Source organism: Ornithorhynchus anatinus, chromosome 21 (genome assembly GCF_004115215.2).
Source record: "Ornithorhynchus anatinus isolate Pmale09 chromosome 21, mOrnAna1.pri.v4, whole genome shotgun sequence".
In the NCBI taxonomy this organism is placed as follows: Eukaryota; Metazoa; Chordata; class Mammalia; order Monotremata; family Ornithorhynchidae; genus Ornithorhynchus; species Ornithorhynchus anatinus.
Genome location: NC_041748.1, coordinates 23,156,077 through 23,183,867, shown reverse-complemented (window position 1 = coordinate 23,183,867; position 27,791 = coordinate 23,156,077). Strand labels below are relative to the sequence as shown.

At 68.7% G+C, this 27,791-nt stretch overlaps 1 protein-coding gene across 1 annotated transcript in view; it reads right to left on the bottom strand.

Moving 5' to 3' along the window:
• Window positions 1–3,747: 3,747 nt before the first annotated feature.
• Window positions 3,748–27,791, bottom strand: part of PI4KA (phosphatidylinositol 4-kinase alpha) — a 76,512-nt gene continuing 52,468 nt past the window's right edge. The window contains 31 exon segments of the mRNA XM_029049217.2: window positions 3,748–4,396; window positions 4,486–4,569; window positions 5,558–5,647; window positions 5,937–6,096; window positions 6,396–6,516; window positions 6,813–6,938; window positions 7,079–7,183; window positions 8,290–8,399; window positions 8,593–8,663; window positions 9,043–9,115; window positions 9,441–9,511; window positions 9,660–9,789; window positions 11,038–11,158; window positions 12,556–12,609; window positions 12,818–12,985; window positions 13,118–13,208; window positions 13,923–14,116; window positions 14,218–14,297; window positions 14,548–14,667; window positions 14,776–14,903; window positions 15,444–15,551; window positions 17,033–17,184; window positions 17,809–17,967; window positions 18,329–18,456; window positions 18,963–19,119; window positions 19,982–20,074; window positions 20,491–20,610; window positions 24,111–24,200; window positions 24,412–24,495; window positions 26,252–26,299; window positions 26,301–26,334. Of these exon segments, the coding sequence (XP_028905050.1) occupies window positions 4,345–4,396; window positions 4,486–4,569; window positions 5,558–5,647; window positions 5,937–6,096; window positions 6,396–6,516; window positions 6,813–6,938; window positions 7,079–7,183; window positions 8,290–8,399; window positions 8,593–8,663; window positions 9,043–9,115; window positions 9,441–9,511; window positions 9,660–9,789; window positions 11,038–11,158; window positions 12,556–12,609; window positions 12,818–12,985; window positions 13,118–13,208; window positions 13,923–14,116; window positions 14,218–14,297; window positions 14,548–14,667; window positions 14,776–14,903; window positions 15,444–15,551; window positions 17,033–17,184; window positions 17,809–17,967; window positions 18,329–18,456; window positions 18,963–19,119; window positions 19,982–20,074; window positions 20,491–20,610; window positions 24,111–24,200; window positions 24,412–24,495; window positions 26,252–26,299; window positions 26,301–26,334 (3,322 nt within the window). The 3' untranslated portion in view covers window positions 3,748–4,344.

Below are 27,791 nucleotides of genomic sequence, written 5' to 3'. Positions count from 1 at the left end.
GGCTCTTTCCGCTGAGCCACGATCATCATGGGCCTCGGCCCCGCCCGCCCCCCCCCTCCCCGGGGCTGAGGACCCCCAAGTCCACCGGACGGTGGAGGATGTGCGGGGCGAGAGCGTCCCCCTGCGGTCGGTGGGGGAAGTGCAGAGCCCGGGAGTCCCCCCCCGCCCGACCCCCCAACCAACCCCCCCATGAGACCCCCCCAACTTCCTGAGGGGCGAGAGGCGATGTGCGGCCTACACGCAACCACGCCCGGCCCCCACACTCTAAGATCGCTGTGGGCGGGGAACGTATCGCATAATAATATATAATGTATATTATATAATAATGATAATGATAATGGTGTCCGATAGGCGCTTACTATGCGCCAGCATCTGTACTAAGCGCAGGGGTAGCTTCAAGTCTATCAGGTTGGACACGGTCCGGGTCCCCCATGGGGCTCACGGTCACAATCCCCGTTTTGCAACTGAGGCCCAGAGAAGCGAAGCGACTTACCCGAGGTCACTCGGCAGCCGAGCGGCGGGGCCCGGATTAGAACCCACGACCTTCTGACTCCCAGGCTCTAGCCGCCACGCCGTGCTGCTTCTCTCTCTCAACTCTCTTCCCGGGTGCTTACTACAGTACACAGTAAGCGCTCTGTAAGTACCGTCGACTTGTGGACGGCAAGGAGGGGTGGGAGGGTCAGGGAGCGCAGCCCTTGGCCGGATAATAATAATAATGATAATGATAATAATGATGTTGGTATCTGTTAAGCGCTTACGATGTGCGGAGCACCGTTCTAAGCGCCGGGGGAGATCCGGGGTCATCGGGTCGTCCCACGGGAGGCTCACGGTTAATCCCCATTTGACAGATGAGGTCACTGAGGCACAGAGAAGTGACTTGTCCACAGTCACCCGGCTGACAAGTGGCAGAGCCGGGATTCGAACCCATGACCACTGACTCCCAAGCCCGGGCTCTTTCCACTGAGCCGCGCTGCTTCTCAGATCCTGCCCTTCCCCTCTCCCCGCGAGCCACTGAACCAGAGGGACCAAGGGGCCCCTCTCTTGGCATCTCCCCCGACTCCGAGGGTTTTGGAAAACAGCATCCCTAGAAAGATAACAACAATAATGGTGATATTTCTTAAGCCCTTACTATGTGATAGGCACTGTACTAAGCACTGGGGCAGATACAAGCCGGTCGGGTTGGACACGGATCCTGCCCCACCTGGGGCTCACAGTCTCTGCTCCCCCCCCCCTCAGCGCCGGACTCATCCGCTCAACTGTACATATCTTCATCCCCCTATTTATTTCGTTTCATGAGATGGACATCACCCCGATTCTATCTATTCGCTATTGTTTTAATGGGATGTTCCTCCCCTCGACTCCATTCGTCGCCCATCGTTCCCGTCCGTCCGTCTCCCCCCGGTTAGACCGTAAGCCCGTCGGAGGGCAGGGACCGCCTCTGTGGTCGATTTGTCCATTCCAAGCGCTCAGTACGGCGCTTTGCACATGGTAAAAGCGCTCAATAAATACTATTGAACGAATCCCCATTTCACAGATGAAGTAACTGCAGCCCAGAGAAGTAGAGCGACTCGCCCAGGGTCACACAGCAGACAAGGTGGCAGGGCTGGCATTGGAATGACGACGACGGTATTTGCTTAGTGCTCACTGTGCGCCGAGCCCCGTTCTAAGCGCCGGGGGGAGATACAGGGGAATGAGGTCGTCCCACGTGGGGCTCACGGTCTTCATCCCCATTTGACAGATGAGGTCACTGAGGCACCGAGAAGTGAATTGCCCAAAGTCACACGGCTGACGGGGGGCCGAGCCGGGATTAGAACCCGTGATCCCTGACTCCTAAGCCCGTGCTCGGAGAGTCTTCTTACGGGCCACCAGTGGGCGAGGCTGCGGCGCCCTCAATAATAATAATTTTTAAAAAAGATGGTATTTGGTAAGCCCTTGCTCTGCGCCAAGCACTGTCCCGAGCGCCGGGGGAGACACGAGGTAATCAGGTTTTCCCACATGGGGCTCACGGTCTTCATCCCCATTTTACAGACGAGGGAACTGAGGCCCAAAGAAGTGAAGTGACAATAATGACGACGGGGATATTTGTTAAGCACTTACTACGTACCCAGCACCGTTCTAAGCGCTGGGATAGATACAAGATTATCAGGTTGTCCCACGTGGGGCTCACGGTCTTAATCCCCATTTTACAGATGAGGTGAGGCACCGAGTTGAGTGAGGAGCCCAGAGCCACACAGCTGACAAATGGTGGGGCCGGGATCGGAACCCATGACCTCTGACTCCCAAACCTGTGCCCTTTCCATTAGGCCACGCTGCTTCATAACGTTGGTTTCTGTTAAGCGCTACGTACTAAGCACTATTTTAAGCACTGGGGTAGATAGACGGGAACCAGATTGTCTCCCGTAGGGCTCCCGGTCGTCATCCCCAGTTCCCAGATGAGGTCACTGAAGCCCAGAGAAGTGAAGTGACTCGCCCAAAGTCACACAGCTGACAAGCGGCGGAGCCGGGATCAGACCCCACGACCTCCGACTCCCGAGCTCGGGCTCTTTCCACTACGCCCAGCTGCTTCTCACTGAAGACGGTATTTGTTAAGCGCTTACTACGTGCCGGGCAACGTACTGAACGCTGGGGTGGATACGAGCAAATCGCACAGGACACGGTCCGATTCTTAACTCTCCCTTCTCCACCTCGGACGCGGACACCCTTGATTCTCCCCCAGTGCCCCGGCCCGGGCCGTCCAGCACTCCCGACCCTCCCCGAGTGCCCCAGCCCGGGCCGTCCGACACCCCCGGGTCTCCCCTCTCCGTCCCCGACCCTCCCCGGGTGACCGGGCCCGGACCATCCGACGCCCCCCGAGTCCCCCCTCTCCGTCCCCGACCCTCCCCCGGTGACCCAGCGTAGACTCCCCCACGTCCGACCGTCCCCCAGTGCCCCAGCCCGGGCCGTCCGACACCCCCGGGTCTCCCCTCTCCGTCCCCGACCCTCCCCGGGTGCCCCGGCCGGGACCATCCGACGCCCCCGAGTCTCTCCTCTCCATCTGACCCTCCCCCAGAGAATCGGCAGAGACCGTCTCACGTCCTTGACGCTCCCCAGTGAGCAGCACGGGCCATCTGCCACCCCCGTCTCCTCTCTCCAACTCTGGCTCTCCCCCGGTGACCCAGCACAGACCCTCTGACCTCCCCCGGATTCTCCTCTCCATCTGACGCTCCCCCACTGACGGAACCCGGACCCCCCCCCCCCCCCGCCACGCCCCCGTCTCTCCCCTCTCGGTCCCTCGTTCTCCCCCGGCGACTCGACCGGGACGCCGATCCTTGACTCCGTCCAAGCCCCTCTGAACCTTTCGGGGTCACGAGCTGCCCAGGCCCCCCGGGCCCCGCGCTGGTGGCGAGGGTCCCTCGCCCCGGTGAATGGCATTTGGGGAAATATCCATCGCACGCTCGTCCCGCCCACCCCCTTCCCGGTTCTGCCACCTCCCGCTTCAGGCGGGGTACGGCGGTCCCGTCCGGTTTCACCCGGAGAGGGCGGGCACGACCCAGTGGGGAGAGCCGGGGGGCGGAGCCGGGAGACCCGGGTTCTAGACCCGAGGTTGCCGCTGGCCCCTCGCGTGACCTCGGGCGAGGTGCCGGGTGGGACGAGGCCGTCCCCCGCCCCGGATCCCGGCCGACAGATCCCGCTGGGACCGGAGTCCGTCCCGGTTCGGGTCTCCGCGGGGGGGGGGGGGGGGGGGGGGGAGCACGTGACCCGAGGATCGGTCAGGCCAGAGCGGGAGAGGATTTTATTTTAAGCGGCATCCACGAGCGAGGAGACCTTGCCCGCCTCCGCGACGACGGGGTCACGGGCTCCCGCGGGGAACGCGGCGGGCAGAGGCCCCCGGGCCGGAGGGAAGAGCGCGGCGGGGAGCGGGGAGAGCACGGCCCGCGGCAGGGCCCGCGGCGGGGAGTACGGAGGGCAGGGGCCACGGGCCGCGGCGGGGAGAAGCCACAGACTACGACGGCTGGAGGCCAGCGGCCGCCACGGGGGGTGAGGCGGGGGGAGGCGACGCCCCGGGGCCCCGCCACCTCCACGCGACGGGTCTCGGCGTGACGCGGTGGGCTCCCCCCCCCGGGGCACGGGGGCTCCGGACCGTCCCCTCGGGAGCGGGCGAGGCTCCGGCCCCCCGGCCCGCCCGCGGGGAGAGGAAGCCGACGGTGTCGCGGCTCGCGGGCCCGCGCCGACCCCGCCCCTCCCCGCTCCCGGGCCTCGCCCCCGCACGGACGACACGGGGCCAGAGAGCCGAGATCGGGGGGTGCGTGTTCGATGCAGACGGAGGAGGGGGAGGTGGGGGGGGGGGGGGGGGCGGGAGGGTCCCTAGTAGGGGATGTCGTTCTGATAGTACTGGATCATGTCGTAGGTCCGACTCCTGGAAGGGGGAAGAGAGAGAAGGCTCAGCGGGGCCGGGGGCGGCGGGGAGGGGGGGACGGGGGGCGGCGGGGGGACGGGGCAGCCCACCTGTTGCTGAGGAAACAGCTCTGAATGATCTTCATGATGAAACTGGCCGCGTCACGCTCCGTCATGTTGGGGCTGAACCTGTGCCTGGAGACCGAGACGTGGGCGTGGGTGGCCCCGGCCAGCGGGAGTCCCGCTAATAACAGCCGCGTCATCTGTCAGCGCTTACTGCGGGCCAAGCACTAAGCCCTGGGGCGGATACGAGGCCATCGGGTCGTCCCGCGTGGGGCCGACGGTCCCCATCCCCATTTACCAGACGAGGGAATCGAGGCCCCGAGACGTGGAGTGACCCGCCCGAGGTCACACGGCAGACACGCGGCAGAGCCGGGATGAGACCCAGGTCCCCCGACGCCCGGGCTCCCTCGGCCAGGCCAGGTCGGAGTTGGCAACCACGCGGCCCGCGGGCCCCGGCCTTCCTCCGCGAGGGCTCGGCCACGCGCCCTCCGGTGGGGCGGGCGGGCTGCCCCACTCCCAAGGGGAGGCGGGGGGAGCGGAGGCCGGGCGGGAGGGGGGTGCAGGAGCCGCGGGGTCCGCCCCAGTGGGGGGGGGGGGGACCCCTACGTGGACCCCTCACCCACATCCCGCCTCTGGCCCCGAACGCCCTCCCTCCTCGGATCCGCCAGACGACTCTCCCCCCTTTCGAAACCTTACCGAAGGCCCATCTCCTCCGGGAGGCCTTCCCGGAAGAAGCCCCCTTTCTCCTCATCTCCCCCTCCCTTCTGCGCCGCCCCGACCTGCTCCCTTTCACTCTCCGCCCCCCGGCTCCGAAGCCCTGACGTCTGTTTACCGTTTCATTTATCCCTTTCCTCCTCCCCCCTCCCCAGCCCCGAAGTACTCATGTACCTATCTGTCATTTTGTTCATCTGTATTATCGTCCGTCTCCCCCACTCGGGACCGCGGGCTCGTGGTGGGCGGGGAACGGCACCGTTCGTCGTTTTACGGCGCTTTCCCAAGTGCTTAATACAGCGTCCCGCACACGGTGAGCGCTCAATAAATACGACCGAACGAACGGACGAGCCCCCCGCCGCCCCGTGCCGAGAGAGGGGACCCGTCCGCCGCCCCCCGGGCCACGTACTTGAGCAGCTTGATGGTCTGTCCCCGGAAGCAGGGCAGCCCCGTGTCCAGCATCAGGGTGACCAGTGACACCACGGCGTCCATGTAGGGCCTGCGAGTCACCAGGCACGGCTCGCTCGGCCTCGGCGCCTCCCTCTCCCGCCCGGGATCCGCCCGGCCCAGCCGAGGCGCTCGTTCCCGTGGATCCCGGAGACCTCGCGCCGGTTCCCCGGGGGCAGGCCACGCACCCTCTCCCGACCCCGGGACCTCCCGGTCCCTCTCCCTACCCCCGACATCCGAGCGCCCGCCTGGCCCCGACCGGGCGACCGGAGGCAGCGGGGCCGGGCTTGGCCGGGTCCGGCCGCCGACCCGAGGCGGAGCGAGGAGCGGGGTGGGCTCACCGGACGGCCAGGTAGCCGCGGACACACATTTCCATGAACCATTTGAAGGGGGTGGCCTCCATCTTGCCCCCCATGATCATCACCATCTCGTCCGTCAGCTTGATGTCGGGCTCCCAGCCCAGGTTCCCGCCGGGCGAGCTTTCGAACATGAAGCCAAAATCTGCGGGAAGCCAAGAACGCAGAGTGCCGAGCTGCGAGCGGCTCCCGCCCCCCCGCCCCCGGCCCTCCACGGCCCCCCGAGCGCCCCACGGCAGGCGGAACCGTCGACGGGCCGGGACGGCGGAAATCCCGTCGCCCGTCCGCCAGTCTGCGGGCCGGTCCGCCCCGCGCCGGGGATGCCAGGCGGCCCAGCCCTGCCCCGCAGGTCCCCGCCCCCGCCCGTCGCACCCCGCACGAGGGAACGGGACGGGTCCCCGGGTCCACCGGCGGCGGCGGGCGGCCGAAGGCCGAGGGACTGACCGATGTGGATGATGTGGCCTTTCTTATCTAGCATGATGTTGCCGTTGTGCCGGTCTTTGATCTGGAGCAGGAAGAGCAGGAGGCTGTAGGCGGCCATGCTGCGGATGAAGTTGTAGCGGGCCTGGAGGACGGGAGGCAGTGGTTCGATCGCGGTACCTGAGAGGCGCTTACGGGGTGCCAGACGGCGTATTACACTCGCGACTCACGGTCTCTGTCCCCATTTAACCCAGGAGGTCGGCGACAGGAGCGAAGCGACTTGGCCGAGGTCACGCAGCAGAGGAGTGGGGGAACCGGGATCAGAACCCAAGCGGACCACCCCCGGGGCCGGATCCAGCCCCGCCCCCCCCCCGGTCCCGGCCCGCTGCCCGGGACCCCCCCCCCCGTCGGGCCGCCTCCGGGCCCGCGAGCGGCCACTACCTGCTGGAACGCGAGGGAGGACTCGTCGCCGTACTGGCGGGTGAAGTAGTCGTACATGCCGAAGTCCGTCTGCCTGCCCAGCTGGTCCCGGGACGTGCAGTCGGGGATGCATTCGATCACGCCGCACTGGGGGCCGGGACGGAGGGGCTGAGGGCGGGCGCGGCCCGGCGCCCGAGATCGGGGAGGGGGGGACCCGGAGCCGGGGGGGCGCCCGGGCCGAGCGGGAGTCCGCCCCCCGGAACCCACCGCCCGTCCCCGTGACCCACCCCGGGGGCCGTGGCCACGACCCGGTAGGGAAAGACGAAGAGGTCCAGGCCCACCAGCTGGAAGATGTTTCTGAAGAGGTCGATGATCTGCAGGGCCAGCATGTCCTGGGGAAGAAGCGTGGCCACGTCACCCGTCGTGCCCCGCGCGGGCGCCTCCCCGGGCCCTGCCCTCGAGGCCCCGCCGAGGGGGGTACGGTGCCAGTCGCCCCACCGTCAGCTCCTCGCCACTCGTGTCCCATCCGCGACTTATTTTAACGCCCATCTCCTCCCCTAGACCGTCGGGCCCCTGCGGGCCGGGGACGCGTCTATGGAAAGCGGCGCGGCTCAGTGGGAAGCGCCCGGGCTCGGGAGTCAGAGGTCACGGGTCCGACTCCCCGATCTGCCGCTCGGCGGCTGTGTGACTGTGGGCGAGTCACTTGGCTTCTCTGGGCCTCGGTTACCTCACCTGGAAGATGGGGATGAACCGCGAACCTCACGTGGGACAACCTGACGACCCTGTATCTCCCCGAGCGCTCAGTGCTCTCCACATTGTAAGCGCTTGACCAATACCCGCGTTATTAAACACACAGGTACTGTCCTCTCACGAGTGCTCGGCAGAGCGTCCTGCACACGGTGGGCGCTCAAAGTGTACCCCCGATCGATTCTCGGAGGTCTGCCTTCCGACACCAGGCCCGGGGTCCCCCGAGGGGCCGGCGGGCCGCGACGCGTCTGTTGCCGGCGGGTCAGGGGTCGGGGAGGGCAGCGGGAGAAAGGATATCGATGACGACGATGACGACGGTGCCATCTGCCGAGCGCTTACCCCGCGCCGGGCACCGTACTAAGCGCTGGGGCGGATACAAGCAAATCAGGGTGGACACGGTCACCGTCCGTCCGGGGGGCTCACTGTCTCGGTCCCCATCTTACAGAGGAGGGAACCGAGGCCCAGAGAGGTGAAACGACTGGCCCGAGGTCACACGGCAGACGAGTGGCAGAGTGGAGCTGAGAGCCCACGACCTCCTGACCCCAGGCCCGTGCTCTGTTCGCCATCCCGTGCCGCCTGGTACTGAGCAGTCGCTCGGCCGCCCCCCCCCCAGTGACGCATCTCAAGGGTCCGGTCGGCGTCCCACCGGCGTCCACCGAGGCACCAGCCGGGCAGGGGTCGGGGCCCCAAGGCGCACGCCGTCCCCGAGGGGCTGGTCCCGGGCCCCCGCCGGCGGGCGCCGGGGTCCCACCTGCCGGCAGTCGTCCCCCACTTTGAAGATAGCGGCCTGCCAGCAGATCTTCCCGCCGTCCTCGTTCCGGTCTTCGTTGGCGTCCGCCGCGTCCGAGCCGCAGCGCAGCCCTGGAGGCGGCGAGGCGGAGCCCGGTCAGCCACGGAACCTGCAGCCTCGTGGCGGGGGCCGCCCCGGGACCGCCGCCCAACCCAAGTCGCGCCCCCGCCCGGGCTACGCCGGGCCCTTCCGGATCTGCTGGACCGCCGCCGCCCGCCCACACCTTCCGGGCCCGGGCCGGACGCCCGAGGGATTCTCACTGACCCTCCTTCTCCAGCTCGCTGACGCCACAGCGCTTCACCTTGAATTTGGCCAGGTACGGGGCTTTGGCGGCGCTGGAACGAGAAGAGGAGGTCTTTTCGTTCGCTTCCCGGTATCGGTTGAACGCTCGGCGCGGTGCCGGGAACGGTACCGAGCGCTGGGGGAGATACGCGGTTGGACACATCCAGGTCCCGGGCGGGGCTCACATTCCTCATCTCCATCTTACAGACGAGGGAACCGAGGCCCAGCCTTAAATCGAACTTAAATCACACACGGCAGACAAGTGGCGGAGCCGGGATTGAGACCCGGGTCCCCGTGACTCTCGGGCCCGGGATCTATCCGCTAGGCCCCGCCGCTTCTCCATTACGGCAGCGAGCCGGAGGTGGGGGGCGTCCGGGGGACCCGCCGGGGAGGGGCGCCGAGAGCCGCGGGTGCGAGAGGGCCGCCCGTTACCTCTGCATGGGCGTCCCCGACTTGTAATCGATGTCCAGCACGATGGCCTCGGGGTTGCTGGGTAAGTAGCAGCCTGGGGAGGGGGCGCCCCGCGGGCACCGAGCCGCTCACCGCACGGAGCCGGGATCCGGGCCCCGGCCTCCTCCTCCCCGCCCCGGGGACGAGCGATGGGGCCGGAGCCCGGGACCGCCGTCGCCCGGGACCGGCTCCTCGCCCCCGGCCCGCGGGGGCCGCGGCCCGGGCCGGCGGCGGCGGGTCGCGGGCCCCTTGGCGGGGTCGGGGCCGGCGGGCCCGGGCCCCCGGGGGCGCCCCGGGGGGGGGGGGGGGGGGGGGGAGGGGCTGAAGGGTCTCCAGCCCCCGCGCCCCCCCCCCCACGCGCCCGGCCGACGGTCGCTTACCCGGCTGCACCTTGACCTCCGACAGCGCACTCAAACACGCCTTCTTCCGCTCGTCCCCTTTGGGGTAAGGCCTGGCAGGCGCAGCAGACGGCACGACTCAGCAGCCCCCGCCTGAACGGAGATCCGCCCCCCCCGCCCCGGGCCGCCCCGGGGGGACCCTCCCCGCCCCCGGGCCCGGGAGGGGGCCGGGCCGGCTCGGCGGGGCTCCCGGCGGCTCACTTGATGATGGCCGACACGTTGGTGATCTTGTTGAAGAAGTCAAACTCTCGCTGGTAGAACTCCTTGGCCGGCCCGGACAGGGAGCCGGTGATGTCTTCCACCAGCTGCTCCAGCAGTTCCCCGATGTCGGCTGAGGGAGGGAGCCGGGGCGTGGGCCGGGGGCCGGGCCCACTCCGCCCCTCTGACCTCTCCCCGGCTTCGGCCTCGGCTCGGGCTCTCTGGGCTCGGCTCCATCCCGGCTCGGGGCCCCCGACCTCCGCCCTCTCCCCCCACTCCGCCCCGGCCCACGCCCTCTGACCTCCTCCGACCTCACCCAGTTGCCCTCCCACCTCCAACCTTCCACTCACACCCTTCCCCCGGCCTCTAACTCCCTCCCTCCCTCCCTCCCGAACCCTCGGGGCCTCCTAAAGAACACCCCGTCTCCGCCGGGAAGCCTTCCCCGATTCACCTGGTCATTCCATCCCACCGGCCACCCCGAGCACCGTCACGTGTCGACGACTGACTCGTCTGCCCAGTACAGTGCCTTGCACAAGGCGGGCACTCAGCGGACGCTACTCACTGGCACGGGGCAATTATCTTTAACCCCTCTCTTTCGAGACCGAGGAACTGCCCCATCTTCAGCTCCCGCCTCTCCCCGGACTGTGAGATTCCCCGGGGTGGGGATGGGATCTCTCCCAACTTTTCCATTCCCCCCACGTCGCCCGGAGCGCCGGACTGAACGCCCGCCGCGGACGGAGGCCGCCCCGAGGGTTTTGGGCCAAGTGCCTCTCGGGTGCGGCCGAGAGGGCGGAGCCCGGGCCCGGGAGTCGGAAGGTCCCGGGTTCTAATCCCGGCTCCACCACCCGTGCGCCGGGTGACCTCGGGCAAGCCACTTAACCTCTCGGGGCCTCATTCGCCTCGTCCGTAAAACGGGGATTAAGACCGGGAGCCCCACGTGGGACGGGGACCGCGTCCGACCCGATCACCCTGCGTCTCCCCCGGGGCTCGGTACGGCGTCCGCCACGTGGTAGGCGCTTAACGGACGCCGGGAAGAAAAGGGGGGTCACTGGCACGAATACTACTTCAGATTTCCTCTTCCCTCCGGGCGAGGGGACGGGGACCTGGGGTCCAACGGGGTCCCCTCTAGACCGGAGCCCGTTCACCGTTCTGCCGTCCTCTCCCGAGCGCTCGGGCCCGAGCGCTCGGCACTCAGTAGGCGCTCGGTGAATACGACCGAACGAACGAATCGTCCGAAAGACCGGCAGGCGGCCGGGGCCGGCGCCGTCGGTGGGAAAAAGCCCAGCGGCGTCCCACGGGCCGGCCTTTCCGGCGCGGCTGGCGGCGGCCGACGGTCGGGGCGGGCCGGCGGCGGGGCCGGGGTGACCCGGGCGACACTCACGGTCCTTCTGGTGCCCCTCTTCGTCCAGGAAGATGTTGGTCTTCATGTTCCAGATGAACTGGTGCGCCAGGAGCTGGGACTTGGAGGCCGCCCACAGGATGTACTCCCGAACGTAGCCCATCTGCAACCGCCGGCCCCGCACGGCTCAGACCCGAACCTGTCACCCCCCGGACCGTGGCCGGCGCGGGGTCGGCCCCGCCTGCCCCCGGGGCCGGTGCAGAGTCGGACCCGACCGCCCCCGGACCTCGGCCCGCTCGGAGTCGAACCCGTCAGCCCTCGGACGCCGGCCGGCTCGGGGTCGAACCCTCCAGGCCCCGGACGGTGACCGGCGCGGGGCCAAACCCGTAGCCACCGGACACTGGCCGGCTCGGATTCGGACCCCCGGGGATGCTCGGTCCTTGGTCCAGACCTTGGCCCTTGGCCTACCCCCCTTCCTCCCGCCCAGCTCTGCCCCGGGCGACCCGGGGAACTGGGGAAGAAGGGCGAGCCGGCAAGGGGGGGGGACGGCAACGCCCGGGGCTGAAGGAAACCACCCCTTCGTCCCCCCCCCCAACCTCCCCTGGACGTTTCCGGCCTGTGTCGGTCCGGCTGGGCCGGGCCGGGGGCAGCGCTGACGACGCTGGGGCTTCCGGGCCTCTCCGCCAGGGCCGGTCGGCGGGAGCGACCGCCCGGAGTCTGCACTGCCGGCCGACCGGTGGCCCCGAACTACTAACTGGGCGGGAAGAGCCGCTACCCTGACCCGGCGCGGTCCGGGCGACCGTCCACCGACTGGTCGAAGCCCGGGTCGCCACATCACCCCGGATTCCGGGGAAGGCCGGGGCGCACGCATCCGGCCGCCTCGACCGCTGAGGCCCAGGGGGCGGACGGCAAGGAGACTAACCCCTGAGGCATTTACGTTCCTACTACGTGTCAAGAACTGCGCTAGGCACCAAAAGCAGCGCGGCTTAGCGGCAAGAGCCGGGGGCTGGGGAGTCGGCGGTCGTGGGGTTCTAATCCCGGCTCCGCCACTTGTCAGCCGTGTCACTCTGGGCAGGTCGCTTCACTTCTCTGGGCCTCACTGACCTCACCTGGAAAACGGTAAGACCGTGAGCCCACGTGGGACAATCTGATCACCCTGTACCTACCCCGGTGCTTAGAAAAGCGTCGGGCACACCGAAAGCGCTCGACAGATACCAGCGTGATCCTCATGGAGATAATCAGATTGCACGTGGGGTTCCCAGTCAAAGCAGGAGGAAGGCCAGGCAGTGACTTGGCACTCCGCGGATGAGGGAACCGCGGGCCAGAGGAGTGAAGCGAGCTGACCAAGGTCACGGTCCAGGCAAGTGGCGGAGCCGGGACTGGAACCCAGGTCCCGGGATTTCCAAACCCGGGCCCTTTCCACTAAGCCGGACCGTTCCCCCGGCAGGATCCCCGAGTCCTTCGGGGGCAGCCCCCGCCTCCGGGTGGACGAGGGACCGGCGGGCCAGGGCGGGCGCGTAGGGAACCGGCGGCCCGGACCCCGGCGTCCGCCGTCTTTACCTTGTCGTATCTGAGGGCCTGCACGATCTGAGGAATGTAGAACAGGATGGCCTCCTGGAAGACGAGGAGAAGCGGGAGGCCCCTCTGGGTCGAGAGCGGCCGAGACGCCCCCGGGGCGTGCTGGCCTCGGTCCCCCTCCCCCCGGCTCGCAGCCCGGCGTGCCGCCCGGCCTCCGCTTCCCCCGCTCTCCCCGAATCCCACGGCGGGGAAGGCGCGGGGCAGCCCGGTCGCCCCTCCCGGCCGCGGCTGCGGGGGGTCTCACCGGCGGGAAGGACCGCAGGACTTTGACGCCGTACTGTGCCGTGAGCGGGTGGGGCGGGTACATGCTCGAGAAGTAGGACAGGCCCGTCGGGGGGTCCGTGGGCGCCCAGCACAGCACGTGGCTGAGCTCGGGGGCGTCGGCGTCGATGGTGTGCCACGTGACCAGGTACTGTCAACAGAGCCGGTCTCAGGGGGAGGCCGGCGGCGGGGCGGGTGCCGGGGGCGGGCGCCACCCCGACCCCCCGAGCCGGCGGCGGTTTCCCCGCGCCGGTCCCGACACCACCCCCCCCCCCCGCCCTACCTTGATGGCTTCGGGCACGTCGCTCACGGCTCCGGGGTCCAGACGGACCAGGCGGGTCACCTCGGCCCCGATGGCTTCGGTGTTCTTGAATCTGCGGGGGACGGCCCGGGGCGGCGCCTCGTCCCTCCTCCTCCCGCTCCCTTCCGCCCGCCCTCGCTTCAGCCCTTCCCTCCCCCCTCCCCCGGCTCCCCGGTCCCCAAGCCCGTACGGATAGTCCGTCGACTCACGTCCACGTCGGTCTCCCCCGCTAGCCCGGCAGGCTACCCGGGGGCCCGGGATGCGTTCACCCACTCTGCCGTCGGTCCGTCGGGTCGCCCCCTCCCGTCTCTCCTCGCTGCTCTCCTACTACGGCCCGGCCGGCACGCTCCGCTCCTCTAACCTCCTCGCTGGGCCTCCACCTCGTCCATCGCGCCACCGTCCCGTCTCTGGCCCGCGACGCCCTCCTCCCTCACACCCCACGGTGACCCGCCCGGCCTCCGAAGCCTTACCGGAGGCCCGTCTCCCCCAAGGGCCCGACTGAGCCCCCCTCTCTTCTCCCGCTCCCTTCTGCGTTGCCCCGACTTGCCCCCTTTGTCCAGCCCCGTCCTCGGCCTTACGCTCACGGACGTACCTGCGGTTTATCTATATTAGCGTCTGTCTCTCCCTGTAGACCGTGAGCTCCCCGCGGGCAGGGAACGCGCGCGTCTACGGCCGCTAACGTTCGCTCCCGGGCGCTCCGCGCTCGACGGATACCACCGACCCAACGACCGGGGCCGGGGGAGAGCCCGAGCGGTGGGGGGAAGGAGAAGACGCGCCAGGGCCCTACCTCGAGGGCAGCTGCACGGCCAGGTGGGGCGAGATGGTCCAGGCCAGGTTCACGTTGTCCTTCCACTGCTTCTCGCTCAGGCCGAGGTACTTGGACCGCCAGTTGGCCACGCTGCTCTCCCCGGTCTGATCCAACTCCAGCTCCGGGGCCGACAGCGGGTTGTACCACGTGATCAGCCGCTCGATCTCGGTGGCCTGCGGGCGACGGGGGAGCCGGCTTCCACCCCCTCCCCGCCGAGGCCCCGGCCCGCCGCACCGGGGCCCCCCGCCCCCGGGTCCCCTCCGGCCCCCCTCACCAGCAGGGACAAGAGCAGCGTCCGCCGCTTCATGTAGTATTTGTGGAGCTGCGTGCCTCGGTTCGTCTTCTTGGACAGGCCTGGGGAGGGAACGTATGTCCGATTACCGGACGGCCCTCCCCCGGGCGCCGAGGGCGATCTGCGGCTCACGTCAAGCGCTCGGTCAACACAACACGGCTGACGGAGAGGAGGGGGGCGCCAAGCCGGATCGGCCGGGAGCGCCCCGGGGAGGCCCCGCGGCCCGAGCGGGGGCTTCCCTCTGGCCGGGCCCCGGGGCCACCCTCCCGCGAGCCGGGGTCACCCCGTAGGGACGCCGGGGAGGCGGCCGACCTGACTTCTTGGAGATGGTGGACATGCCGCTGGACAGCGGGTAGGTGTTGATCCAGCCCTGGGCGGCCTGCTGCCGGGAGCCCACGGTGATGTCCAGGTTGCTGCGGGTGTCCTGGTTGTCTACGGTCACAAGCGGGCCCGTCAGGGCGGGGCGGCCGGAGGGAGGGAGGGCGAGAGGGCGGGCTCGGGGCTACGGCCACGGGGGGGGGGGGGCCACGCCGGGCTCACCTGGAGGGACCAGCTGGCTGGCCGTCAGGTACTTCTTGTCGGAGAACATGGCCGTCCAGAACTTGATCAATATGCTGATGTCTTCCCGCAGCCTCTTCTCCTCCTGGGTGGGGAACTTCGGGGGGCAGCTAGGGCACGGGGGAGGGAGGGACGGGGGCCGCTTGAGGGACCGGCCTCGGGCGAGGTCCCGGAGGCCCACGACGACCGGGGGGGGGGGGGGCGGGGGGGAGGGACGGGACGTGGCCGGCGTCGGGGGAAGGCCGGGGAGGGGCGGTCCGTGGCCGCCGCGGCCCCTCCGCGGCGGGGTCGGTCGATCTCACCGACCGAGCGCTTCACTGTGTGCGGGGCACCGTACTAGGCGGTGGGGAGACCACACCGGAACGATGTAAAAGACGCACTCCCCGCCCGCGGTGAGTTAACCGAGGGGGAGACGGACATCGATGTAAATAAATGACAGATAACGGGCACCGGCGCCGTGGGGCCGGGGGACGAACGGAGGGGAGGACGACGCGGAAGGGAGCGGGAGAAGAGGAAAGTCAGGGAAAGCCTCTCGGAGGAGATGGGCCCAAAATACGCAACGTTCCACCGACGTGCCGGCCGGCGGGCACAGGGAGGGGCCTCGGCCCGCGTCGGCGATGAGCGTGGGGCGTGGCGGGGGCCCCGGGTACCTGAAGTAATCGAAGGCCGTCGAGTAAATCTTCTCGCGCAGGACGTTGCGCACGGTGGCGTTGGGCACCACGTCGGCGTGCAGCAGGGACAGCCCGAGGGTCAGCAGCCTACGACCGCGAGGCGGGTCGGCCCCGTGAGGGAGGGGCCCGGCCCCGCTCGGCTCCCCGCGCCCGGAGTTCAGAGGCTGCCCCTCGCCCCTGGACGGACGGCGGATCTCGCGGCCCCCCAAGCGGGCCGAGCGGCTGCCGTCCGGTCGGGGACGGCCCTGCCCGGGCCCGTGACCGCGGCTCTCCCGCCGCCCTGACGGCCCCCCCCCCCGCCCCGGGCCCGCTCGGAGGTGGGAAATGGACGAGGCCCCTCAGGACGCTCCCCGCCCCCCGACCCCCACCGCGGTCCCGCTACGCCCCCGGCTCTCTCTCCTCTCGTCCGCGGACCTACTCCGGACCGGGCCAGCGCCGGTCGGCGGTCGGTCGGCACCCGCCCCGGAGGCCCCGTCGAGACCCGCGAGCGGCGATCCGACCCCCTGCCCGCACCCCCGGGCTCCCCCTCTCCGCTCCCAACGCCCCCGGCTCCTTCGGCCGCCCCCCGGGGACCCACCTGTTCCCTCGGCCCCTTTCACCACCCTTCCCCGCCCACCCCGACGGGACCCGGGCCCGTGGCGCGCTGCCGCTCGGGGGGCCCGCCGGCCGGCGGGCGGCCTCTCTCGTCGCCACGGGGGCCCGCTCCCGCCCCTCGGGGTGCCGTCTCGCCCCGGCCCTACGGGGGCGTCCGGGGCCGCGTGACCCACGCGGTCCGCGTCTCCCGGGCACCCGCCCCTCCCGCCCGCCGAACGAGGGCCGGGCCCGGTTGGCGGGGGGATGGGCGGGGTCCGTCCCCCGGCCCCGACCCTGGTCCCTGACCGGACCCCTGACCCGGTCTAAGCTCTCCGGGGAGCTCGGAGGGTTGGTTTCTCTACCCCCGGCACCCGACTGGTTTCGTTTCTCTCTCGCCCGTTCGTCCGTGTCGCCTTCTCACGCTTCGTCGCCGGCCCCGATCCCTTCTCTCCATTTATACTCTCACGCCGTCGGCCCTCCGAGGGACAACGCCCACGTCCAACTCCCCCCTCCCTATTTAGACGCGGCGCGGCCTCGCGGAGAGACCACGGGCCTGGGAGTCGGAGGGCCCGGCTCCATCACCCGTGCGCCGCGTCACCTTGGGCACGTCACTTAAATCCTCCGTGCCTCCGTCCCCTCGTCCGTAAAACGGGGACGAAGACCGTGAGCCCCACGTGGGGACAGGGACCGCGTTCCACCTAATCAGCCTGTATCTACCGCGGCGCCTCGTGCACAGTAAGCGCTTAGCATATACGGTCGTCGTCGTCGTCATTCTCCCCTCCCAGCGCTCAGCACGGCGCTCTGCACGCGGCACGGGCTCGCGACCGTCGGCGCCGCCGGACGCGGACCACCCGGCCCTATCAGAAAACACAGGCGCGCGCTCTCCGGGAGGGTCCGTCCCCTCCCGCCTCGTCGCGCTCCCTCGGCTTCGGCGTCCGGGGGGAGGCGAAGACCCCGCCGCCCGCCCTCCGGGGGCCCGGGGAAGGGGTCCTCACTTGAAGCGGGGGCCGATGGCCGCCACGTGGCGGTTCATGCTGCTCTTGGCGCCGCCGATGTTCAGGGACAGGGACCGCTGCAGGAGGCTGGAGAAGATCTCCACCTGGTCCGAGCTGCAGTACTTGGCGATTTCGAAGCGCTGCACCAGGAACTGCGGACGCAGACGCCCCCCCGTGAAGGCTCCCCCGGCCCACCCGGCCCACCCACCCCCGGCTCCCCGGGGCGCGGCCCCAGGGGGGAGCGTGGCCTAACGGAGAGAGCCCGGGCCCGGGGGCCAGAAGGACCGCCACTGGTCCGCTGGGTGACCTTGGACAAGTCACTTCCCTTCCCTGGGCCCCAGCTGCCTCATCTGGAAAACGGATGGGGATTGAGACTGTGGGCCCCATGTGGGAAATGAACTGGGGGCGACCTGATCGCCCCGTAGCTAACCCAGGGCTTGGAACGGTAGCTGGCACGTAGTAAGCGCTTAACAAACAGCCCCCAAAAAATGAAAAGAGGAGGCGTCGGAGCAGACCGGCCACCGCGCTCCCGCGAAGCCGGTGGACGGAGAGGGGCCTAGGGGAGCGTCGACGGTCATCCCTCTCTCCTCCGGGGGCCGCCCCCAGTGCCCCGAGTCGGGGACGACATTTCGTCTTTCTGTCCGGGGCCCGGCCGGGCGAGCCGGGGCCGGGGTGCGGTTTCGGAGACGGCGTCGCGCCCGGAGGAGCGTGCGTGGGCCCCTCCGGCCTGACCCCCCCCCCCCCCCCCCGGGGCCGCCCCGGACCGAGGTCCTCACGTCGATCCAGATGGAGTGGGGAGTGACTTCCGGAGGACAAGGCTTGGGCTGGCTCGCTTCGGAGGCCGCCAGCGGGTCGGCTTCCTTCTCCTCCGCGGAAAACAGGCCGAACTTCTGCTCCACCGTCATGTGCCAGGCGCCGGCCATTTCCCGCATGAACTGGAAGCCCGGAGTCGACCGGTTGGGCCGCCGTGCCCCGCCTCGCCCGCCCCCGCCTCCCCGCCCCTTCCCATCCCCGTCGCCCTTCTCCCCCCGGGACCGGTCCGACCCGGGCCGGCCGCCCGGCGGTCGGGGGGGGGGGGGCCGGCCCCGGCCGGCTCGTCGGGGGCGGGGAGCGTGTCCGTTAACTGTCACGCTGTCCCCTCCCAGGGGCTCAGTTCCGTGCTCCGCACGCAGTAAGCACCCGATAAATACAATGGATTGACCGTCCGAACCTCGGGGAGAGCCCAGGGGAGAGGGGCCGGAGATCAGGCCGGCCCCGGCGGCCAAGGACTGACCCCTCCCCGGGCCCCGGACTTACCGGCACTTCGATCCCGTTCTTGCCGGCGAGCAGCCACTCCCAGCAGGCCGCCGCCGTCTCCATGCCCCGCTCGTCCAGCATCCGCAGCGGCCCCCAGCACAGGTGATGGAGGAGCTGGGGGTCACACTCTGCAACACACGTTCGGGAAAGCACGGCTCCGGGCCCGCTCCCGGGAAACCTCCGACCCCTGGAAACTTCCAGGCCCGTCCCGGGAAGCCTCCGGATCCGATCCCGGGGAACCCCCGGACCCACCCCGGGAAACCTCCGGATCCGCTCCCGGGAGACCCGCAGATCCGCTCCCGGAGATCCTCACCCGGGGCCGCGGGAGGCTCGGTGCTCCGCACAGAGCGAGTGCTCGGTAAATACGGCCGGCGGCCTGAAACGGCCATTTCAATCCCGATTCCACCATCGGGCCGCCTCCCGCTACACCTCCCGCCCTCCTCCCGCTCCCACTGTCCGTAAACGGCTCTCGCCCGCCTGCCTTCCCGCCTCCCCGATCAGACCGGGAGCCCGCCGAGCCTCCCTACTGCCGCGCTCTCCCAAGCTCCCGGCCCCGGGGCTCGGCACTCGAGATCGTACTCCTGACCGACCGACCGGCTCGGGGCGGGGGGGGGGGGGGGCCGCCGGCCGTTACCGGAACTGCTGATGAGCATGGCGGTCAGCTTGAACATGGAACGCGTGAAGTCCTGGGCCTTGCCGCTCTCCAGCGCGTGGTTGAGCTGCTGGGTCATCAGCTTACCGAGGTCGGAGATCTGGCCCGTCGCGGCCGAGAACTGCATCATGCCGCACACCTGGAAGAGGGCCCGTCCTTCCTGCGGTGGGGTCCTCGGCCTCCGCCGCCCGCGTCGGGGGGAGGGCGGGGGCCGCAGAGGCGTCCCCGCTTCCGGGACTGGGTCAGAGCGTGTCCGACCTGACGCATCGGTCTCCACCCGGGGCTCCGAGCGGCGCCTGGCACAAGCGAGCGCTTAACGGATACCCTGACAGAAGTAGCAATGCTAATAACGATCGTTACTACCATCACGGCGTTTTAATCGTAAGTAAAGCGACGATTTAATAATCACCGTCACGGTACGTGTTAAGCGCTTACTAACGACTATCATCACGGAGCCGGTGGATCTTGTCATCATCGTCATCGAGCCCGTGGACCGGCAGAACGCTACCCAACCCGCTCCCTCCCAACCCCCGGGTCTGCCCCCTCGAGCCGACCCGGGGGGCTCCCTCCAGCGGTGCCCGGTCCCGTCCGGTGAAAGCTCCCCAGGTGCCTCTGGGCAGAGCCCCCGGCCCCCCAGTCCCCGCCGGGCCGGCCCCCACCCTGCCCCGGGTGCTGGCTTGCACCCCCCTCCCCGGCCCGGAAAACCCTAGCGCCGACCCCGCCCACCCTCTGTGCCGCGGCCCGGGTTGATCCCCCTGCTCGGAGTGCCCTCCCTGCTCCTCTCCGCCCATCCTCCTCGGGAGTCCTTCCGGATCGGCCCCATCCGACCCCAGCCGCCCCGGCCTCCCGCGGGCCGGGCTCCCGGCCCTCGTGGCCCGGACTAGGTAGGGAGGGCGGTGAGAACGACGCCCGGGTCCGTCCCGTCCCCCCCCGTCCCGTCCCGTCCGCGCGGGCCCCGTTCCCTCGCCACCTCGAGGGCCGGGCCGAGGCGGGCACCGTACCTCCCCGGCGTAGCGGTTCCGCAGATTCAGGGAAGCCATGAAGTTGGAGTAGTCCTTCTTCACGCAGGCCGGCCTCTCGGTCAGCTGGGTCGTCTGTCCGGACGGAACGGAAGCATCAGCCACCCCCGCGCGACGTCCGGGGCGGGACCGGCCGGGGGGCAGGAGTCGGGCGGGCCGCCGGCCGTGGGACCCCGCGTGTTCGTTCACCCGGTCGTTTACTCGTATCCGCTGCGCGCTTACCGCGCGCGGAGCGCCGCGCTGGGCGCCTGGGAGAGTACGGTACGACGCCGCCGCAGACTGTAAGCCCGTTGCGGGCAGGGAATGGGTCCGTTTATTGTTGCAGCGTATTCTCCCGAACGCTTAACACGCGCTCAATAAACACTTTCGACCGCCGGCCACCGCGGACCCCGCCGGCCCCCCGGTCTCCTGTACCCGTCGCGGACCCCGCGTTCTCCCGGGGATCCGCCGCCCCGGGTCCGGCCCCCCGCCCGGCGGCCCGAGACGCTCACCCCCAGGGTGACGTTCTGCCGGTTGTAGCCGGCGAAGTGCAGGATGCTCTCGGTGGCCATGGCCAGGCCGGTGTGCTGGGTCAAGCCGGACAGCCAGTTCTGGTGCCTGTTGAGGTACTCCTGCGGGGACGGGAGGCTCACCCTGACCTCCGCCCGCCCCGCCGCCGATGCGTCGGGCAACGGCGTCTGTCGGGCGCCGCCGGGGTGCGGAGCACGGGGCTGAGCCTCCGGGAGGGGACGGGAGCGGGCGGGCCTCGGAGGAGCTTCCGGTCTATCTCGGCCCCGCCTTCACTTCCTCCCCCGGGCCAGGCTCGAGTCTCGTCCGGCTCCACGCGCACACCGACAGCACGGTCTCTCCTTCACGGACACGCGAACGGACTGGTCGCGATCTCTCTCGCACACCCCCTCGCCGACGTAGCGGCAGCGGATCCCTCTCCCACGTTGGCCGACATACCGGCGGCGACCTCTGTTTCTCTCATTCTTCCACGCAGTCGTATTTATTAAGCGCTGGGTGCAGGGCACGCTGCTGAGCGCTCTGCGCTCAGAGGGTCAGTTCTCGGCCCTCTTCCGTTCTCCATTTACACTCACTCCCTCGGCGAACTCATCCGCTCTCACGGCTTCGACTACCGTCTCTACGCGGATGACACGCGCATCTACATCTCCGCCCCCGTCCTCGCCCCCTCCCTTCGGGCTCGCGTCTCCTCCCGCCTCCGGGACGTCTCCGCCCGGATGTCGGCCCGCCGCCCGAAACTCGACGTGAGCGAGACCGAGCTCCTCGTCTTCCCGCCCGAACCCGGTCCTCTCCCGGACTTCCCTATCGCCGTCGACGGCACGACCGTCCTTCCCGTCTCTCGGGCCCGCGATCTCGGTGTCGTCCTCGACTCGTCCCTCTCGTTCGCCCCACGCGTCCTATCCGTTGCCGAGACCTGCCCGTTTCACCTCTACGGTATCGCCGAGATCCGCCCTCTCCTCTCCACCCGGACGGCTACCTCACCGCTACGGGCTCTCGTCATATCCCGGCTAGACCACCGCGTCGGCCTTCTCTCCGACCTCCCTTCCTCCTCTCTCGCCCCGCTCCGGTCTATTCTTCACTCCGCCGCCCGGCTCGTCTTCCCGCAGAGACGATCCGGGCCTGTCACTCCCCTTCTTAAACGACTCCGGCGGTCGCCCGTCGACCTCCGCTCCGAACAGAAACTCCTCACTCTAGGCTTCGAGGCCGTCCGTCACCTCGCCCCTCCCTACCTCTCCTCCCTTCTCTCTTTCCCCCGCCCGCCCCGCACGCCCCGCTCCTCCGCCGCCCGCCTCCTCGCCGTCCCCCGTCCTCGCCCGTCCCGCCGTCGACCCCCGGGCCGCGTCCTCCCGCGGTCCCGGAACGCCCTCCCTCCTCGCCTCCGCCGGACCGGTTCTCCTCCCCTCTTCGAAACCCTACTTAAACCTCGCCTCCTCCGAGAGGCCTTCCCGGACCGAGCTCCTCTTCTCCCTCTACTCCCTCTGCCACCCCCGCTTTACCTCTCCGCAGCTAAACCCTCTTTTTCCCCCTTTCCCTCCGCTCCTCCACCTCTCCCTTCCCTTCCCCACGGCACCGTACTCGTCCGCTCGACCGCATATGTTTCCGTCGCCCTATTTATTTTGTTAACGAATTGTACACCGCCTCGATTCCGTTCGGTCGCCGTCGGTTTTTACGAGACGTTCCTCCCCTCGGCTCCGTCTATCGCCATCGTCCCCGTCCGTCCGTCTCCCCCGATCGGACCGTGAGCCCGTCGGACGGCGGGGACCGTCTCTATCTGTCGCCGACTCGTTCGTCCCGAGCGCTCGGTACGGTGCTCTGCACACAGGAAGCGCTCAGTAAATACTACTGAACGAATGAGACTACTGAGCCCTCGGGAAAGTACGACAGAGCAACGCAGAGCGACAATCCCCGCCCCCCGACATGCTCACAGTCTCCCACAGACACCCACGTACCGGCGGCGATCTCTCTCCCTCGCACATACACGCACGTGGAAACGTAGTGACGACAGCCTCTCACACAACAGGCGCATATACGCCCGAACGGACCGGTGGCTCGCTCTCTCGCGCGCACACACACACACACACAAATACAGATACCCAGACCGCCGGCCACCTCTCTCTCGCAGACACACTCGAAGACGTTCCCCTTCCCCATCAGACAGACTCCGGTCAACAGCTAATCGCGAGGGCTTGACCCACCGGCCACGGCTGCCCCCGCGTCCTCCCGTCGGCGGGAGGCCGGGTGCCCCGGGTGGGCGTCGGGGAGCCGGACCGGGGGGACGGGCCGGCGCGGGCCCCTCGGCGGGACCGGGGACGGGGCGGTGGCTCCCCGGCCTCAGCGTCCCCCCCCCGGCCGCGCGCGGGCCTCGGCCCCTCGCCTCCGTCCCGGGACGTCCTCCCCTCTTCGCATCCGACGGACTCTGGCCACCTCCGAAGCCTCACCGAAGCCCATCTCCTCCTCCAAGGGGCCTTCCCTGACCGCACCCGCCTTTCCTCTTCTCCCGCTCCCTTCTGCGGCGCCCCGACCCGCTCCCTTCGTTTCCCCCTCCCTCCCAGTCCCACAGCCCTCGTGTCTATATCTGTCACTTATTTAACGTCTGTCTCCCTCCCGACGGTCAGCTCGCGGCCGGTCGGGGAACGCGCCCGCTATACCGTACTCCCCCGAGCAGCCGGCGCAGCTCTCTGCGCACAGTAGGCGCTCGATGGGTACGACCGACCGACCCGACCGACCGCTGGTCGAGGCGCGCGTCTCACTGAAGGCCCGGGACCCGGCGGAGCGGGGCACTCGGTAAACCCGCAGAGAGGCGGCGCGGTGTAGCGGCCGGAGCCCGGGCCCGGGTATCAGGAGGACCTGGGTTCCGATCCCGGCTCCGCAACCCGTCTGCCGTGCGACCTCGGGCAAAGATCACTTCCCTTCTCCGGGCCTCAGTTACCTCTTCGGGAAAACGAGGATGGAGACCGTGTGTGTGCCCCACGTGGGACGGGGGACTCTGCCCAACCTGATTTGCCTGGCACACAGTGAGCGCTTAAGAAATACCACAGTTATTATTAAACCTCCACGATGACCGAGTGCCCTCGCCCGCAGGGCCAGTGACCTCTGAGCTCCCGGCCGGTGCCTAAGTCCCCCTTCCCTCCCTACGGTCGAGTGACCGGGTCATCCCGGATCCGCCACCCGTCGGCTGCGTGACCGTGGGCAAAGTCACTTCACGTCTCTGTGCCTCCGTTACCTCATCCGTAAAACGCGGATTAACCGTGGGCCTCACGTGGGACGGCCCGATGACCCCGTCTCCACCCCGGCGCTTAGAACGGTGCTCGGCACGTAGTAGGCGCTCAACAGATACCAACGTTATTATTTTAGAACCCTTCCGGACCGTGAGCCCGTTCGGGGCGGGGACCGTCTCTCTGTTATCAAATTGGACCTTCCAAGCGCTCGGGACAGTGCTCTGCCCACGGGGAGCGCTCAACACACCCGACCGAACGGACGGAGGACGGCGGGAGGAACGAGAACGGGGACGGCGACCTGGAACCGCCCGAGGCCCTTTTCGCCGCGGGGCCCCCGACGCCCGGCGCTTCCGGCCCCGCCGCGTCCGCCCGCCGCGGCCCGACGGTACCTGCAGGTGAGACTTGGTGACGGTCGGCGCCCACTTCATGGCTTCCTGCAGGATCATCCCGCAGCGGGCCGCGAAGTCCTTGACGATGCTCTGGAGGAGGGACGGGGGGGTCGGGCGGCGGGCGGGCTTTGCCGGGCAGGGCGCCGGACCCCGGGGGCCGCCCCTCCTCCCGGCCTCGTCTCGTCGGGCCTCCGCTCAATCCCCGCGGACCGGGGGGGGACGGGACACCGGCGACCCCTCGCCAGAAGGCCCCACGGTCTGCGGAGCGCTCGCTCCCACCCCGTCCCCGCCGGCCCCTCACCTCTCGAGCCTCCGACGTGTCCGGGACCGTGATGCGGTAGGGGGCCTCCGGGATGTTGTAGTAAGGCTGGTCCTTGTGGATGTCCTGAGACGGGGGAAAGGGGTTCAGGCTCAGGAGGCGACCCCGCCTCGTGAGCCTCCCTTTCTATCTTTCTTTCATTCCGTGAATCGTATTTCATGCTTTCATTCATTCAGTCGTATTTACCGAGCGCTCACTGGGTGCAGAGTACTCTACTGAGGGCGATTCGGCAACGAATAATAATAATAATAATAATAACGTCGGTATTCGTTAAGCGCTCACTACGTGCAGAGCACCGTTCTAAGCGCCGGGGGGGGGGGGGGGCCGACACACACGGGGGAATCGGGTGGTCCCACGTGGGGCTCACGGTCTTGATCCCCATTTTCCAGACGAGGTGACTGAGGCCCAGAGAAGCGAAGCGACCCGCCCACGGTCACACAGCTGACGAGTGGCAGAGCCGGCATTCGAACCCACGACCGCCGACTCCAAAGCCCGGGCTCTTTCCGCCGAGCCACGCTGCCTTCCCCCAGCGCTCAGAACAGGGCTCGGCACATAGTAAGCGCTCAACAAATACCGACGTCGTCGTCGTCAGCTGGTTTCTCCCCCCCCCGTGCTCAGCGCAGTGCCTGGCACATACTACGCGCTCACCAAATAACCTCGAAACAAGTCTTCCGGTGCCTGGACGTACTCCTGGGGGGGGGGGTGTGTGTGTGTGTGTGTTTCTCCCCAACCTCGGTGACGGCCTCTCGTCTAGACCAGCCTGGCCCGTGACACGAAGGCTCCCAGTGCTAAATCGTTCATTCGCTCACTCAGTCGTACTCAGCGAGCGCTCGCTACGTGCCCAGCGCTGTCCTAAGCGCTCGGAACGGACAGACGGGCGACAGATAGAGACCGTCCCCGCCCAGCGACGGGCTCACGGTCTCATCGGGAAGCAGCGTGGCTCGCTGGGAAGAGCACGGGCTCCGGAGTCGGAGGTCACGGGTTCGAACCCCGGCTCTGCCACTCGTCGGCTGGGCGACTCCGGGGGGGGGGGGGTCGCTTCACTTCTCGGTGCCTCGGTTCCCCCGTCTGGCAAATGGGGATGAAGACCGGGAGCCCCACGTGGGACGACCCCATTCCCCCCGCGTCTACCCCGGCGCTCAGAACGGTGCTCGGCACGCGGTGAGCGCTTAACGGATACCGACGTCAACACTGTTCGGGGGGAGAGCGACGGGCAAAGACAACTTCATCGCGGTAAACGGAACCAAGGGGCCGGACGCCCCGGGACCAAAACAAACAGGGTCATAAAAATCCGTCCAAACGAGCACAGTGCCGAGGGGAGACGGGGAGGAGCAGAGGGAAAGGGGGCTCGGCTGAGGGGAGGTGAAGGGGGGCCGAGAGGGAGCGGCAGAGGGGAAAAGGGGAAGCTCGATCTGGGGAGGCCTCTCGGAGGAGGTGAGCTCTCAGCGGGTGAATCTACTGAGCACCTACCGAACGTCCAGCGCCGTCCCGAGCATCTTAATAACGACGTCGGTATCTGTTAAGCGCTCACTACGCGCCGAGCACCGTTCTAAGCGCCGGGGGGGATACGGGGGAATCGGGGCGTCTCACGTGAGGCTCCCGGTTAATCCCCACTCTCCGGATGAGGTCGCGGAGGCCCGGAGAAGCCGGGTGACTCGCCCACGGTCACCCGGCGGTCGGGTGGCCGGGCCGGGATTCGACCTCGTGACCTCTGACTCCCAAGCCCGGGCTCCCTCCGCTGAGCCGCGCCGCTGCTCTAAACCTAGAAGAGTAACCCCCGGGAAGCCCACTGGAGAGGGCGAGAGCGCGCGCGTCCGCTTACCGCGCTGAGCGACAGGGAGAGCGTCTGGAGGATGTCCAGCATGGTTTTTGAGCACGGTGCCGCTCCAGAGTAAGTGCGGGAACCTGCGAGGACCCGAGGAAGGCCGGGCCATCGCCGGGCTGACCGAAGGAACCGGCCCCCGCCCCCCCCCCCGCCCCACTGGCCGTCCCCAACTGCCCCAGGGGTTTGGGACCCCGGGCCTCAGGGGAAGGAGGTGGCCCGGCGGCAAGGGCCCGGGGCCCGGGAACCAGAGGACCCGGGCTTCCAATCCCGGCTCCGTCTCTCGCCCGCTGCGTGAGCTCGGCGAGTGGCTTAACTTCTCCGGGTCTCCGTTTCCTTGACCGGAAAATGGCGATCCGATCCCCCGCTCTCCCTTCGACGTAGAAGGCGAGCCCCGCCCGGGACGGGGACTAGGTCCGAACCGATCGGTTCGGATCTGCCCCGGCGCTTCGCACGCAGGTAGCGCTCAAACGTCCGACAGAGAGCGACCCTCCCGTCCCTCGAAGCCCGATTCGAACCGGGGAAGCAGCGCGGCTCGGTGGACGGGGCCTGGGCTTCGGAGTCGGAGGCCGCGGGTTCGACTCCCGGCTCCGCCGCTCGGCGGCTGCGCGACCGTGGGCGAGTCGCTTCGCTTCTCCGGGCCTCGGTTCCCTCGTCCGGAAAACGGGGATCGACCGGGAGCCTCGCCGTGGGACGACCCGATGACCCCCGTATCTCCCCCGGCGCTCGGCACGTAGTGAGCGCTCGACGACTACCAACATTACTGTTCGTCGAAGGCCCGCCTCCTCCAAGAGGCCTTCCCTGACTGAGCCCTCCTTCCCTCTCTCCCATTCCCTTCTGCTTCACCTCGAACCCGCTCCCTTTATTCATCTCCCTTCCCCGCCCCACGGCGCTTGGGGACGTGGCTGCAACTTGATTTATTTCTACGGATCTATTATTACTAAATTATTTCTATCCGTAATTTATCTGTTTCTATTACCCCTCCAGACGGTAAGCCTGTCGGGGGCAGGGAACGTGTCCGTTACACTGTTACGCTGTACTCTCCCAAGCGCTTGACACGGTGCTCTGCACAGAGTAAGCGCCCAATAAATACGACCGACCGCCCGGCTTAAATCCCCCGATGGTTATTATTTCCGTTACGAAACAGGAGAACGGGGCCTACGGGAATCCCCTTCCTCCCCTCTCCCCTAGACCCAAGGAGCTCGGTCGGGCCCAAGGACGAAAAGAAGAGCCCGGGCTTGGGAGTCGGAGGTGGCGGGTTCTGATCCCGGCTCCGCCGCTTGCCGGCTGCGTGACTCTGGGCGAGCCGCTTCCCTTCCCTGTGCCTCAGTGACCTCATCCGGAAAACGGGGGTTAAAACCGTGAGCCCCCCGCGGGGCCACCTGATGACCGCGTATCCCCCGGCGCCTCGAACGGTGCTCTGCACATAGTAGGCGCTTAACAAATACCAACGCGGTGAGCGCTCTACCGAATAAGGACTCTTCCCTTCCCTCCCCCCCCCCCCGCCCCCGGTTCTTTAAGAGAGGACCCGGATCCCGCT